The sequence below is a fragment of the Echiichthys vipera genome, assembly GCF_963691815.1.
Source record: "Echiichthys vipera genome assembly, chromosome: X".
Classification (NCBI taxonomy): Eukaryota; Metazoa; Chordata; class Actinopteri; order Perciformes; family Trachinidae; genus Echiichthys; species Echiichthys vipera.
The window spans coordinates 19,742,478-19,759,282 of record NC_139825.1 but is presented as its reverse complement, the minus strand read 5'-3'; the positions used below and the strand labels follow the sequence as shown (position 1 = coordinate 19,759,282).

The following is a 16,805-nucleotide window of genomic DNA, read 5'->3' as shown; positions in this document are numbered from 1 at the left end:
ATATATATATATATATATATATATATATATATATATATATATATACATATATTGTTGTGTTTGGCCATTGCAGGCATTGTTGCAAATCAGTTAGCGGGACTGCTGTTTACAGTATTGTTTGATTATTGGAATATTTGCAACTCAAACTGAAACAATTAGCTGATTGATAAATAACTGGCAATGTGTTGTTGCAATGATACTACAATGTGTTGTTGCAATGATACTAACATTAATACAATAATTTTAATGATTTCCTTGTTATTACATATTTTGTAGACCAAACGATAAATCAAGAAAATAATCTGCTGATTAATCAGTAATATCAACATATTAATAATAATAACAAACATTGGTTGCAGCCCTATTTGCACCTTTAGTTCACTGATTTCACCATTACAAGAATGGACTTCAGCTTCAACAATGGGGTGTGTGTTTGTGTGTGTGTGTGTGTGTGTGTGTGTGTGTGTGTGTGTGTGTGTGTGTGTGTGTGTGTGTGTGTGTGTGTGTGTGTGTGTGTGTGTGTGTGTGTGTGTGTGTGTGTGTGTGTGTGTGTGTTTGTGTGTGCGTGCATGTCCAAGTGGGTGCCTGTGTGCCTGTGTATGTCCGCACGCACATCTGGGTGTTGGCAGTGACCAAGTGATTAGCTACTGGGCAGCACCCTGCAGGTGAGATGACGTGAGCTAAAACAAAGCGACTGTCCCATCAGGTCGAGAGGGAAAGAAAGAGGAACGCTGCTGTCCTTATGTGATGTTTACAGCCTAATGGAAAGACAGCAGGCAGGCAGACGTGCGGCCAGAGAGATAAAGGCCTACTTATGCCAGTGGATGGCATGGCACAATAACCATAGTGGACACAATGGTCTGTGGAAAGACAATCCTGTGTTTCTCATTTCTGTTCATATCTCCTCCTATATTGGGTCTCGGAGTGTGAAACCAAGTCGAATGATGGAATGACACCGCCTTTGAAGGAGGTAGAGTGAAGAGGAAAGAGGGAGGCAGGGAGTGTGTGAATGAATACTTGGGACAGTTCTGGATGAGCAGAGACGCTGACAGCTTCTCTCTGTCATTTTGTCTGTTCTGGCCTCTATCTCTCTCTCAAAATATCATTACTGCTATAAAGCGCTGAAGTCCAGTACACACTAAGCAGTCGTTGGATTGATTATGTTTCTATCTACAGCATACACCCAACCCCCATCTTCAGAATGAGAGCAGGGCCGCTGGTCAGCACTCTGGTTTCTGTGTCCAGATGGTGGATGTGAAGGAGCCCAGTTAGGGGTCCCAATGCTCCGTCCTTGAAGCCAGGTGATTTATACACAGGCAAAGGCATCCAAAAGGCAGGAGGGGGGAAACGTGCTATACATTGTGCGCTACAATGTGTTTGTGTTGTCTTATTGTTATCTATCTTATCTATCATGTTATTTTTTGGCTCCTTTTAATCGAATTACTCTCACAGAATAAAGTGGAGGTAATCTTGTGCCTTCTATGCAAATGATACAACAGGAACCTTGTCGCTTCAGCTTCGGTAGCAGGTGTGTGTGTTTTTGTGTGTGTGCATAACCTTGAAGTGAAAGGGGAATGCTGCCGTGCCCTGCTGCCAGCATCTCTGAGGGTTTTTATTCATTGGCACCTCCTACTGTTTTCTCTCCAATTAACTGAGTCATCAGCCCCGGTGAAGATGGTGTGCCCCAAACCAAAGAGCCAAGTATCCCCTCACAGGTTTGAGCTTTGCCCCCACTCGACTTAGGCCCCAAGCGCAAGAAGAGCATCCTTCACAGCAGGGAAGGAGCAGACATGGAAACGCTTAGTCTTTTCATCTTTGTCTAATTATCCTATTACATCCCAAAAGTCGGCTGACTCCCAAATCAGGGAAATCTACTGGGAGATCTGGGCTCTGGCAGCAGGATGAAAGGAAAGTGGCAAGGAAGAATGAATGGAGGAATTGAATTAAGATCAGCAAAGAAATTAAGGAAGGAAGGAATTACCAGGAGCTAGTCAAGGATGGGTGGGTGGACCGATTGGGTGGATGGATGGATGCAGGAAATGGGAAGGCGAGGGAAGGAAGCGATGTGAGAGGGATGAGAGAGGAATTAGGAGGTTGTTGTAATGATGATGATGATTTCTTGTGATGAAGAAATAAAAGAACACCAGGAAATAAAGCACAGAAGGATGGAAGATGAAATGAATAAGGAACAATCAGAAATTTTAATTCTAGTTATAGATGAATGAAATGAAATGATAGGGAACTGAACAGACGAAGGCAATAAAGAAAGAAAGGGTGGGCAGACTGAGAAAGTCACAATTCTCGTAATCATATGTGGGTGGGCAGATGGAAGGATGAGACGTGGGAGGAAACAAGAAGGGAGGAAATAAAGCAAATATGGATGATGGAGAAATTTAAGGACAAAACTGCGGATGGAGGGATTAAAGTATTTAGGAGGAAATAAAAGAAGAAAGAATGGAGAGATGGTGAAGGAATGATGAATGAATTTGGGAAGGAGGTTAATGGAGGTTGTCACAATTTTAGTCATGGACAGAAGGATGGGGACATGAGATAAAGAAAGGAAGGATGGAGGGATGGAAGGTAGAAGGAAGGATGAGTTTTAATACTATTCATAGATGGAAGGATGGAGAAGGAAATTAACAAATGAATAAAGGAAGTAGTCGTGATTTTAGTCATGGCTGGATGGAAGGATGGAGACAGGAAGGGACACAAGTCAGGAAGAAGGAAGGGATGAAGCAGGAATAAGGGGTGTTGGACAGATGAGAGATAGAACATTTGGGAAGGAGAGTCGCCCTGAATGATTTGTTGAAAAGATAGAAGGATGGAGATATGAGGAAAGATGGAGGAAATAAAAGGCAGGGAGAGAGATGGACAAAGAAAGAGTGAAGAATTAAGGAAAGAAAAATCTAGAACCAGTCATAATCAGTCATGAATGAAGACATGGAAGGATGCAAAAAATATGAAATGAAGCAACAAAGGTAATTATGGGAAAAATGAAGGAATGGAAGATGGATCAGAGATGGAATAAAGGAAGTATAAATGAATGCAGGGCAGGAGGAAGACACAAACAAAGGCAGATTAGAATTAAATTAGATGAGTTGTAGGCAGTGGGACGGCAGGTGGCTGGGGAAAAAAAGTAAAGTGAATGGAAGGAAAAAGAGCAAGTCTTTATTATGGTGTGTAACTTTGACACGCTCACGTTGTGCCCAGCACCAGTCCATCCGTCATCCAGCTCTCCTACTGATGAGCACTGGAAACAAATCTGAGGAAGCCGGGCTTTATTTTGCCGCCTGGGTGACTTGTCGGAGTTGTCACATGCCCGTGTGTCTCTGTACCCCCCTCCCAACTGACGTCTCCCAGGCTCAGTTTCACCCGCTGGGAAACTGTGCCTCTCTTCTCTTCTATTCATTATGCAGATAGCATTTTTTTCTTCTTCTTCTTCTTTGCCAATCCCCTGTGTTTATTTGATTCTTTATGTATCTTTAGCTGTTTATCGTTTTGTGAGTGTGTGTGTGTGTGTATATGCGCTTGATAAGTCGCGAAACACAGAGGGCATCAATCACTGTCACTTAGCTGCTCAAGACGTCGCACATGCTGCATGAGCCCGAGTACCCTGCACCTCCTCTGAACCTGCTCCGTCTAACCTTGATGAATTTCAAACTCATTCAATACATAAATCTATGAGAGAGAAAAGGGGGTGGGGGGTGGGGGGGGGGGGTGGACAAGCGCTTTTGTGCTTTTGCAATCTGAGTCAAATATATGTTTACACGTTTACAAATGAGAAATCCAGTAGTGCCACGTCAGTTTTCATATTCCACACACCCATGGCAGCCTGCCTGGCAGTGGCCCCCTCTGGTAGCAGACTTCTGCAACAGTTATTTAGATGAATGATTAAAGTTAAGGCACAGGCAGCGAGAAACTCACCACTCTTATTTAAGGAAGAATGGGATAGCTGTCATCTTTTGATGCATTGCCCGCCATCCCGCATGCAAACGAGACACCCTCAATCCACCAATGCCTCCGCACTTTCCTCCCCCCTTCCTCACCGGCGAGTCCCCAAAGAGTTGCCTGGGGTGATTGATCAGGTGCCGGGCCATCACTAGAGACAAGTGGGAAGTCTGCCCACCCAGCCAGCCAGGCAAAAACTCTCCGGCATGCTGATCTGATGTGATCAGTAAGATAGGAGGAACAAGGGAGGACTCCTGCACACAGTTGATCTATGGCCACTGAAATCAGGCTCCTGAGAGCAAAATCTTCTAATGACTTTATTATAGATAAAGCATCAGTGGCCTTTCTGTGTGGAGTTTGCCTGTTTTCTCCTTGTTTGCATGATCCTCCAGGTGCTCCGGTTTACCCCACAGCATAAAAGACATACATGCCCTCTCGCCCTCAGGGGCGTAGCACAAAATGCTAGACCCTGTACATCTGCATCCTCTGTGGGCCCCTCCCAGCATATATGGCTATTCATTCTAGCAACTTTGTGGGCCCTCCTCACATGAGGACCCTGTATACTTGGTCCCCATTTTCCCCACCAAGTGTGACGCCCCTGATTGCCCTTAATGAATGTTCTGGCATTACAACTGGAGTTGGTCCCTGTGTGCCGGACTGACTGTCCACTGCTCTAATTGAATGGATCAAAAACAGAAGACACATTACTTGTATTGAAAAATGGAAAAATAAAGAATTCCTATTATAGCAGATCCTCAGTCTTCACATACATTTCCCCTTTGGACTTTTGCTAGGTTTGTGAAATAACACTAATTGTTTTATGCATTTTGCGCTGCATGTATGCTGTTGGCTGTAGATTTTTGCTGATGATTAGGTGTCTTCACTGCAGATCTCATTGCATCATTGTACCTAGTTTTATCCTTTGTGCAATACCTTCAATGAGGGCAACATGGCCAAACACTACTGAGAATTTATGTTTTGGGGAGATTAGCACAGCCTTGCCACAGGCACCACTGTATGTCCCGAGGACAGCAGTAAGGTGTATATACATAGACCTTAGGCCGACTGACCTTCTTAAATGGTTGTTGCTACATTTCAATCTCTTAGTTTTTTTGAGAACTGTATCAATCCATAGCTGTTTGTTAGGCTGTTATATTTGGGATTCATGTTTTCACCGATTTGGCTCGCAGTAGCATTGCTTAAACATGAATGAAAACACCCACTCACAATGCTGGCAGCGATGCCCAATGTGTTGTAAGTAGTGTATGCTTATTTGGCAGTGATTTATACTCACTCTGTGACTGTGCAGTCTCCTGGGTTAATATCTTACATAGCTCCATAATCCCACCTTGTCTTACAAAAGGTGGTGTTAACAAGAGTAGTACGGTCTGTTTAGGGCAGTAAATCTATGTGAGTATATAACCCCACTTCATTCCCTTGTGCTTTAGAGGCAGAATTCATTAGCGATTCATCGCCCCGTGATCCTAATGTGCAGTGAGCTATTTTACAGCTGAGTATGACAGTTTGGACAGGTTTCAATTGTGATGCAAAGTGAGTGTAAAATGTAGCTGTTTTGATTTTAATAAGTAATGGTAAAATGGATTGCTAGATTGTGGCAGTGTGTTTCTAAATTCAGACTGTGGTTGCAACAAACTATAGCTGTCGGGCCGCACTATGTGACCTGACTAATTACCAAGAAATAAGGCGAGTGTTTTAAGGAATAGTTTGGGAGCTAAATTTATTTGCTTTTGTCTTGAGCGTTAGATGAGAAGATTTCTAAATTAAAACTTGCACAAAGGGCCGCTAATGCACCAGTTTGGTTGGGTTGTACTCAGGCAAATAAGTCAATTGTCCATGCAGGATTCACGTTTTTGGTTGATTTTATTTCCAGTTCAAAAGCAAACAAACAACTGCCTCTGTCTTGCTCTGGTAACAAAGAGTAAGACAAAATAAACAATAATAAAGATATAAACAAACTAATTAAAAGGTTCCTACAAATACTATTATATCCGTAAGAATGTGGCTACATTTCACAGTCGAACACCGTATCCTCATGTGTGCTCACAGTGACAGAGAAACAGGCTACAAGCCATTTTCAATGGAAGCTAGTCACAGACACTTGACATGACATGCTACAATTTGATCTTTTTTCACATGTAGTGTGAATACAGCGCAACAGCAAGCATTGTGTTAAGCATCTGTGACAAAATTAGACAAAATAAGCTTGATTGCATCGTCTTCTATTGGGATGTCCTAATTGGCTGCAAAGGGCAATGCAGCATGCAGTTTTGAGCTACAGTAAAATTTTGTCAGACTCACTGACAAATTAATTAATTACACTTGCATTGAGAGCACTGTAATGAACGAGGAACAGTTCATTAGTGGAGTTGAAAGATGGAGTTCTCTATGACACCTCCTCATCTCACTACAAAAACCTAAATAAATGTGTTGTTGAAGCTCAGTGTTGTTTGAACACATTGGGATTCAGCTGCTGAACGGGAATGTAGCTGTGTTTCAGGAGCATATTTTACAGCTTATTTCACACATTCAGTGCATTTTTAACTATATTACACAATAGTCAGACACTCACTTGCAGTAAGGACATGGTGTTAGCCAAGCATAAAGACTAGCCAAGTTGTTGTTGTCACCATGAGCATAGACTTCAATAAATGTCTGCTCCTGGCCAAGCACATAAATGAGTAAAAATGAGTAAAAAATACTCTTTATTCACAGTTTTTGTATGGATTAAACAGACATGTTGTAATGTGTGAATAAGTCAGTTTGAGGGAGACTTTTAGCGGGGTGATAGCTTTTCTTTGTATTAGTTAAATTAAATTATTTCCATACTTTTAAGTATTAAATGTAAATGGATAAACCCTGTATACAGTATATTGTCTCCCAACTTGTCCAACTTCCACTGACCTCCCTGCCTTCACTGGATCTCAGACTTTCTTCTAGCTCTTTCACCTCAATTGTCTTGTACAAAAATTGAAATACCCCCCCTCCGCAAAAAAAAAAAAAAAAAATCTTCTTAATGCCCAAGGTTAATTTGAGGGTTTGTTGATTTTTTTTTTCAAAACATTTTTTTACTGCACATATGTTTCCTCTCACATCGCAACCGGGGATTTCCACATTTCCTTCTCAGTTCGATTTTAGTGGCATCTGTAATATTTTGCAATATTGTCAGCATAAAACACTAGCACACAATACCTCCCTAAATCTTCTTATGTAGATGTCAGGATGCCAGATTGCAGTGTACTGTCTCACTTCTTTCTGTCTTTTCTCTCCTCAGTGGATGCCTATACACAGAGTACAGCCTCTCCTATATGAAACTTTTGGTCATGATGCACCAGTACTTTTTACATTTTTGCTTTTGATATGTGTGTGTGTGTGTGTGTGTGTGGGGGGGGGGGGGGGGGGGTACTACCCCTTCTTTAGTTGAAAAATATTTCAGAGCTGAGCTGGTCTTCTTGAAACAATATTACAGATATTACTCCTCAAGAAACCTCTGATTATTCTCTATGGGGTGAAGTGATTCTCATTTTTGTCTTATTGCACTCATAATCTCACTGTGTGTCGTATATATATTGTCTTTTTACCTTTTCTCTCTTTCTTTGCACTTTCCCCTCACATCGTCTTACAGACCTCTCTGCTTTCTCTACACTCATTCTCCTATTCGTTTCTTCTTCTCCCTTACTTTGTTATCTGTCTCGGCTCCATTTCCTTGCTCCCTGATACTCCCTGACTCAGTAGCTTTCATTTTCATGATAATCCAGCGACACCACTGGACTGCGAAATCGCTTTTACTGCCTTTTCTTTTTGTTCTTTCCCCTCTCTCTCTCTCCCTCTCTTCCTTTCTCCCTCCCTCTCTCTCTCTGTCTCTCTTTATTTTCCCCCGACTGGTTTATCTTTTTTCCTCCTGGCTTTTTTTTTTATTTTTGTAATTAAATGTCATTTTCAGTTCTCCCATTTTTTTTGGAAGAAGGAAGAAAAGTTTATTTTTTATTATATGATCATAAAAACAGGGCCACTGCTGGTATTGAACATGTCGAAGTCACAGTAACAGAACCTGAATATGTTCAAGCCAGCTTTCTCTGTCTTTTTTGCCTCACCAATTAGTCCCAATAACCAATATTACTAAAATTATTACAGGTATTATTAGCAATGAATGCTTTGTAAAATGATTGAATGTCCTTTTCATCACAGAGACATATGCTTAAGAAGATGATTCTCACTGTCAGGGCGTCAGGTTTGTGCGTCAGGGTCAAATGCAGTGATATTAGACTCTCAGAGCAAGTGCCCCAGGACTTAAAGCACCATGTGTCGCATAAGGAGGCAGGTTTGGATGGTGAAAGGGTCAAACAAACACCAGACATTTCTGTGATTCTTGTCCCGCTGATGTTCCATGCATTACTGTAGTTACCTTATAAATACGCTTATCTTAATCCCACTCATGATCTTTCCCTACCCCTAACCAGATCATTGTGTTGCCTGAAGCTAACCACAGAGTTTTGTGTGAATTCACAAAATTGACAGTGTGTTCCCAATGTTGAGAAAAGTGACAGTAGTGCAGTGTTTTACATGCAGGGTTATGTGACACAGAAAGGGTTCTGACAAAACAGCCTTATGTAATGAGCTGTATGGGAACTGGTTGGTTCAACTCCCATATCAAATGTTTCTTTTCCTGCTCCATCCAGAGACATCCTTTTTCAGCTCAATTCTTATTTTCAAGTAACAGCGGAGGTCTTAGGTCCTCCAAAAGTGAGAGCAGACCTGCGATGTCCTGGTGACTCTGACATTGAAATGTGTTTTCTTGATTTTACTTAACTTTAGTAGATTTCCAGCTGCTTGATTCTGTTTATTCACCTGTTGTATACAGGGATGTCTGTCACCAACTGAAGGCTTTCAGATCTCCAAGTCTGTTATTTAGGCATCTTTGTCTACCAGACATTGGGATGTCAGCTGCACATATCCACTATCTACAATAATTAGTTAGCTAACGCAACAACTATCCATCAACAAACACAGGTGAATCACATTTATGGACTATGAGACTAAAGTTTTATCATCTTCACAGGCTTTCATTCACACCGCTTCCTGTAGATTTTGCATCAATCTCCCTGTTGACCTTAAACTCGGTGTTACCTTCACTAGTCACCAAGACTACAAGATACTTGAACTCCTTCACTTGGGGCAGCTGTACCTTTACTTGAAGGTACTGACCCTCATCTCATCTGCTTCACACTGCTGCAAAAAGCTGCCCCAGCGTGCACCAGACGTCACAGCCCAGTGAAGCCAACAGAACTACATCATGGAGTTCTGTGAAGATTTCCCTAAATAATAACATTTTCACCTATTCAGAGGCCTTAAGATGTTAGGATTATCTACTAAAAGTGGAGCTGATTACTTTTTATACTGCTGAATAGTTTGATATATGATAATAAGTCATTAGTTATTATTTGATTATATTTTGCATTAATAATTTGAATGTGTAAACTAATAAATGTTAAAATAAATGTAGTGGAGTAGAAGTATAGAGTAGCATAACATTGAAATAGTAGAGTAAAGTACAAGTATCTCAAAATTATACTTAAGGACAGTTGTTGAGTAAATGTAGTTACTTCCCCGACTGATTATCTAAATACCTGAAATGGAAATGGGATAGCTGGAATGAAAGTCATTGAAATTTCAGGGTTTTAGAACACAACTCATACCTCATTATCGATGAGTGTAGTTCAAAAAAATGTCATCTTTGAAGTTCAGTTCAGTAATGCAACTTTTTTTCCACTTTAAGATGTTCAGCTTTCCACCAGCAGCTTGAACAGATTTATGGCATTTGGGAGCATTTAAGGTAAACTGTGACTTCAAAGTAAAAACGATGTGCAGTCAACATCTCCGCCAGAATATGTGTCCTCACTGCTCATAAATAGTTTGCTGCCTCATGAGATAAACCTGAAAATGTGAAAAAACAAGTAATTTCTGCTTTAATCACAGCAACTAGTAAAGTAGTAGAAACAGAAAGTTTTAAAAAAAAACAACTGGCATCAGAGCTTGTGGTTTGTAGTGCGTTGGGAGTGGAACTGTACATTTGACTCTTCTCTGTGACAGCAGATCAATGCAGCCTGGAGCACAGATAGAAATGAATTGATTGTCACCAATAAAACTCCAATTAAACAAAGGAACAAGCCTGGGAAAGTGCTCCGAGACAAGCAGCTCTCGTTTTCTCATCAGTCCTTCGGGTGGGAGGATAGGGGGGTGGGAGGTGGGAGGCAGGAGAGGGAGTCGGATGGGTGCTACGGGACCCAATGAGCAAAGTCCATTTCCCCTGAATACTCTCGCTATCGAAGAGATGTGGAAGTTATGGATGAAGGCAGACGGAAGATCAGATATCAGATTGACTGAGACAGTGTGGAAGAAATGGAGAGAAGAGGTGCTACCATTGATCCTTCCTTAATGATGAAAAGAGATCTTAATTGTGGCAGCATGTGATATATCGGGTTTCAGCAGTCAATTCTAGAGCTCACTTGACCTTCTCTTATTTAATAAGTTAGTGTGAAGCCTTTCACCGAGCACGCCATCCTTCACTTTCTCTCTCTAAACCCTTCTCTATCTGCTAGTATGTGTGTCTTCTTTTTCTGTCACTCTGTCAGTCTGAGCTAAACTCATTGAACAATCCACACATTTCATTCTTGCGTGTACTTCGAGGTGTAGGCCTCCCATCTAAGCAGCAACTAAAGAGGCTTTTTTGATCATATGAACCTCCAAATGAAGTTATAGATGATTAATGTTACCCATTCCTAGAAAATGTACAAGATCTCCTTACTCTCTCCTCTCCTCATCTCAGTTCTCTGCTAATAACATTTTCTTCACTATCTCCCTCTATCTCCCAAGCTCTGTAATCTGATTGTTCTTTCTATGATTGTGCTGTTATTGAGTTGCCTGTATCATACATATGTATAAGTCCACCACAATACTTATTCCATTTTCTGCTATGACTTCCCCCAGCATCCCACCAAACAGGAATCGAATTCCTAAACACTAATGAATGTGTTGATGCGTGTAAAGCTTCATGATGTGGGGAACTTTTGAGCTTCAGAGTCCCAAATACCCACAAGAGGGAACCAAAAGCATGACCCCCAAATCGGGTTTGACTTTTAAGTAATTTCTACTGGGCTGAATAATTTGAAAGTTGCATTGCACACACTTTCCAAAGTGGGAAGGTAAAGCATCGGCTTTGTGTAGCTTCTTTGGGGGAGCATGACCAGTTACGTTTATGCTTTCTGTAAATGACAGTGTAAAGCTAATTTTAACCAGCATTTTTATATACACGCTGATCATTTTACCTTATTATATTCATCAGCCATGCTAGCAATGTGGCTCTAGGGATGGCAATTTCTGCATTTCTGCAATATCTGAAGGACTATTGGATGGATTGACATTCAGGCTTTCATGATCTCCTGACTTTTCCTCTGGCACTACCATGAGGTTTACATTTGTAGTTTTGAGTGAAATGTCTCTAATGGATGGATTGCAGTGACATTTGGTACACACATCTATGCCTCTCTCACTATGTACTAACTTTTTTTAAATAAAGAGCCATCATGAACATGTACTTTATACTTTACTTACTCTTTATATTTTTGATTTTAACATAAAAGTTGCACCAAAATCAGATGTAACATTATTGTCAAACAGACAGAGTGATTATCATCCTCTTGATTTCTGTATTATTAAATGTAGACTATTAAACATAAACATAACTAGGACTATTTATATTTCTAGCCTGGGAATCAGACCGCCCAGTATGGGGCAAGTGGGGAAATTTTTATATTGTTGTTCCTTATCTTATGATGGTAGATTTGATTTACTTTTGTTGTGACAGATGAATTACAATTGGTCTCTCAAACTCCTTTTAGCTGCAACCTAAGAGCCTCTCTAGCTGATAATAAATATATCTACTGTGTATGTGCGTGCACCTGTGTGTAAGATTCAGCATCTCTTCATTACCCCAGCAACTTCTCTCTGGCAATTGCTCTAAAAGTTACTTCTCACTCAATGTAACCTCACAGAATATAGGCTGTGGAGGAAGAAAAGCGTGAATCTGTATTTTTCCAACCGTCAATCTCTCACTGGTTGCGGCAGCCTGATGTGACCTTATAGCAAACATCCGCTCTTTTGCAAAAAGTCTATAGCTTATAGATTTCATGTCATGAGAAAATATCTGATATTTCTTCTAACAAATCCTCACCCTTTAAATGGATTAACTGTCTAGCACAAAAAAATATTTCATATTTATGCTAATAGAAAGTCCATCTGTTCATTGGTTTTTGTTGGCATTTTATTACTTTTGTGACACAGAAGGAGAAGCCCTCTATCCATACTCATCTTTTTCCACTCAATCGATGTTTGTTAAAGTTGCTGACTGTGTACAGTTGCTTTTCCCCCTCAGAAGGACCCGTGCCGACCTCAGACCCCCCTCATGAAATAATTTTTGAGCCTCATACAGTTGACCCTGAAGGTTAGGTTGAGGTTCCTAGCGTGATGTTGCCGCTGACGGTGGTTAAGGATTATGATGATGTTGCTAGTTCGAGCTCGGTCCCATCAGCAAGAGAAATGATTAGAACTGCACCAGCAGAGTGTTAGCTTGACAGATGGCAACACATGGAGCTAGCTGACAGCACTGCTGACAGCGCATTCACAGGAAGTCCCCATCTTGCATGCACTGTACACACTGTTTGTTGCTGTACGTATTCTGGTGTTTCTGCCATAAACCGAAGCTTATTCCTTCCTGTCAACGCCAAAGTCGGCTCACATCACCAATCATTCACCATCTTAAAATTGCAAAACCACTGCACAGCCTTCTGTCATGGCAGAAAAAGGAGTAGAGGACTGTTAAAAATCTTCAGTGGGTCATTATGCCAGTCATTGGTCATTAATCAACACCTGTCTTTTTTCATAATTAATTCCTCCAGTGGTCAATATACTTTCAGTTATTTTCTCCTTAATCAATCTACTAAAATCAGCTCTGCAGGCATGTTAATGAATGTCCAACAGACATAGATACATTAATTGAATGATTGAATACATTAGGAGCTGTATTGAGCGCTGCACTGCTGGCTCGAATAGTAATATGGAGTTGTTATTATTAGGTACAGTGATTGATGAAAGATGAGGCACAAACCTGGATAGGAATGAAGGGAGACAAAAAAGTATCCCTGCATTAGAAGACACAAAGATCTGATCCTGTCCTTGTTTTGGATGATGTTTTTTTGGTTTGTTTATCCAAGACAACAGTTTAAAACTCTATCCAAATGCATCCTCAGGGGAAGCACATGTAACCCCTCTGAACAGCTGTAATACTTCTCGCTGTCACTTTATGACAGCTTCAAGCTTGAAGTTTGCATGGGTGCAAATGTGTCTGTGTGCTCAAGTGCGTGTGTTTTTAAGTGTGCACATATATGCATATGGATGGGAGCATGGCAGTGATGTGATTGATGAGACATGAAAGAGAGCAGGGGAATGTTTCCAGTCAATCAGCACAGTGAATAACCACCTAGGCTGTGGATTAAAGGCAGAAAGCTGTCTGAATTAACAAAGGCTCACATCCATTACCTTACATGCAGAGTTGTTTTTCTCTCTGGAGCAACACTGACAACAAAATTAAAGTGTGTTAACAAAAATAGATGGTTTTGTTTTCTTGAATTCGAGAGATGAAACATAGCAACTTCTAACAACTTGGATACATGCCGAAATAACAATCATGTGAGGTAAAAAGGATCTCAGCAGAGGAGTGACCTGTACAACTCTTCAGATTATAATAATGTGCGTAAAATAAAATGGGACATAATATTTTTTTTTTTTTCTCGTGTATCTTAGATGTTGTCCAGACTATTTCAAGATTTAATTAAATGTAATTAAATAATAATTCAGCCTGTCTGATCTCTTCAGAGTGGCATTGAGGTCGCAGGTTACTGGTTCAACTCCCAGTACTGAGAGCAGTGTATTCTGGCTTTTCATCTGCAACAGACAGGGTTGGTATTACATTTACTGTATGGTGCACACGATTTTGACCTTGAGCAAGGTGCAGAACCTTTTAACTGCTCCATAAATGCTGGAGCTAATGCTGTGCAAACATGGTGAGGATTTAGCCAGATTTTAATCCTTAATTGGTAACCTTAGACTTAGACTTAGACTGGGCCGAATTCCCGCTGGAGAGGTTGTCATTACATCTTTTTTTGTGTCCCGACAGCTGATCAATTCCCCAAATAATCAGTGATTTAGTTTTTGAACACTCAGATGGATTTCTGGCAAGTCAGAAGTTTTTGTCAGCTGTCTTTCAGTTTGAGCATTTCTGCAATTTGTATATTCCATATGACTGCTGTCAAAATATCCATTTTTAAAGTATAGAGCGTGTTTTAATATTATTAGAATTGTATTTTACAAGTTGTAGTTAACTATAGTTTGACAAAACATTGAACTAATATGTTTTGTTTGTGATGATTAAACTAAAACAAATACATTTCTCCTGGAGAATATATGAAAAAGCAACTTTAATAGCCTTTGTCCCGTTGTAAATAAAGCCTTCTTCTCTTTGTTTCTGTCTTTTTCTCCAGGTCCAAGGGTTGGAGAAGCAGGTGAAGTTCCCAGACATGGGCCCAGTGGGGACTGTGATGAAGACTCTTCCATATGGCATGGGTGGAGGCAACGTGGGAGGAATGACAGGGGGAGTGGTTAAGCCTCCGTACCAAACACGTATCTTCTCCACTTCAATCGACCAGACACCCATGAAATCCAAGCCACCCACCTACAGTTTCTTTAACCCATACGACTCAGCCCGCAACCAGTCTCTGCTCCTGGACCAGACAGGATACCGCTCTAAGCGCAAGCCATCACTAAAGACAGCCATGAAGACCAAGAAGATCTTTGGGTGGGGAGACTTCTACTTTAATGTCAAGACCATGAAGTTCAGCTTGCTGGTGACAGGGAAGATTGTAGATCACATCAATGGGACTTTCACCGTTTACTTCCGCCATAACTCGTCCAGCCTGGGGAACGTGTCCGTCAGTATCGTGCCGCCAACCAAAGTGGTGGAGTTTGAGGTCCTCCATCAGCAGCTGCACCCCCACACTCAGCAGGACGTCCAGATCCAGGAGACTCAGCAGTCCACCATCGACTCCAAAGAGACAAAAGCCTTTAACTGTCGGGTGGAGTACGAGAACACCAACAGATCCAAGAAGCCCAAACCCTGCCTGTACGATCCCTCTCAGACCTGCTTCACAGAGCACACCCAGTCCCACGCTGCCTGGCTCTGTGCCAAACCCTTCAAGGTGATCTGCATCTTCATCTCTTTCTTCAGCATCGATTACAAGCTGGTTCAAAAAGTGTGTCCGGACTACAACTTCCAAAGTGAGCACCCTTACTTGGGATAAGTAAGTGAGACTGAACTAGAAAGAGAAACAAAAAGAGACAATGTTAATGACGACGATGATGATTATAATGATAATGATAGAAATTATAGTCATATTGATTACGATGAAGAGGCAGGGGACGTTTGTTGTTTTTTGCCTCCAAACTGCTGTGAATTGTGGATTTAAATCAAGTATAATCAGAGTTATTGATGGTTAAGATACGGCTGATTTCTCTGACTTATCCAACTTTGTATTTGTTAACTTCTGTTTTTATTTGTTGCTTTTTTTTCTGTAAATAATGTAATCAACCTCAGTACACTTATTGTTTTTAGATATTTGTTTCTAAGTGTTATTACTTCTTGCGGTTGGAGAATTCGGTTGAAAACAGCTGGAATTAGTATTATGCCCTCCGAGTATAAAGAGTGCCTCTGAGGCGGCTGTGCTGTGCCATCCCTGAATGGCAGACATAATGTTATGGTAGACTGACTGTTAATCATCCTCTCAGCTCTACGTTTCCCTGGATATAAGAGAGTTATATGTATGAGAAATGCTATGCTGGATATGCATACAATATACTGTATGAAAAAGCACATTAAAATCTCTTAAACTGTCTGTCTCTTACTGCGTGAATGTTTTTGTTCAGAGCTACAAGAACAATTCAGGGCACAAGCTGTGCAGAGTATTCATTTTATCTAACTCAGCAAGGACACTATTATGAGTTGAGTTACATTTTACTCTGATTGGGAATTGGTGCCCAAGCTTTCTGTGAAGATATGTAATTTAATTTTTTTCGGAAACATATTGAAGTAAAGGATTTCATTTTAACATGAAAACCAACCGTGAAACATTCGTAAGATGATGATAACGTTTGACTCTTTTTGAGGGAGTTGGTATGTACAGTAATGGAATCCGAGGGAGGTATCTGATATAATTTTTAATTACTTTTACCCTAAAACTGAAAAGAAAAATAACTATTGTATTCTAAGTAACATGACTGACAGATTTATGTTTGTTTGATCTTGCAAGCAAAGGAAATATTACACATCTGAGCAAACATTATTCAGTTAAACCTCCAGGTGGCTTCCTCACAATTTATTGACTGCTGTATTACTGGTGCCACTGTTTTAGCTACCTAATAATTTCTCTTTCAAATTTTCCTATTATGCTAGAAAAAATGTGCTTATGGAAAAAATTAAGCATGATAGCGTGACCATTGCTCAAAATATATATATTCCTGCATCTAGATTAGAGGTTCAAACTGAAAGCATAAATCACAGCGCCCACATCTTCCTTGTTTACACACCTGGAACTCCTCAACCTTGCGACTATCTCAGACTGTTTCTCTTATTTTTTGTTTTTTCACTCTGAGCGCAGAGTCGTTGGCTCTTTGCTCTCCACGCTTTTGATCTGACGATAATGGTGTTCCGAATTTCATTAGAAAACACACAG

General features: G+C 40.7%; 1 protein-coding gene across 1 annotated transcript in view; it reads left to right on the top strand.

Annotated features, from left to right (window-relative positions):
• nxph4 (neurexophilin 4) overlaps positions 1–15,584 on the top strand; it is a 44,698-nt gene extending 29,114 nt beyond the window's left edge. The window contains exon 2 of the mRNA XM_083938401.1: positions 14,562–15,584. Coding sequence (XP_083794527.1) covers positions 14,562–15,377 — 816 coding nt within the window. The 3' untranslated portion in view covers positions 15,378–15,584. The remainder of the gene's footprint in view (positions 1–14,561) is intronic.
• Positions 15,585–16,805: the final 1,221 nt, after the last annotated feature.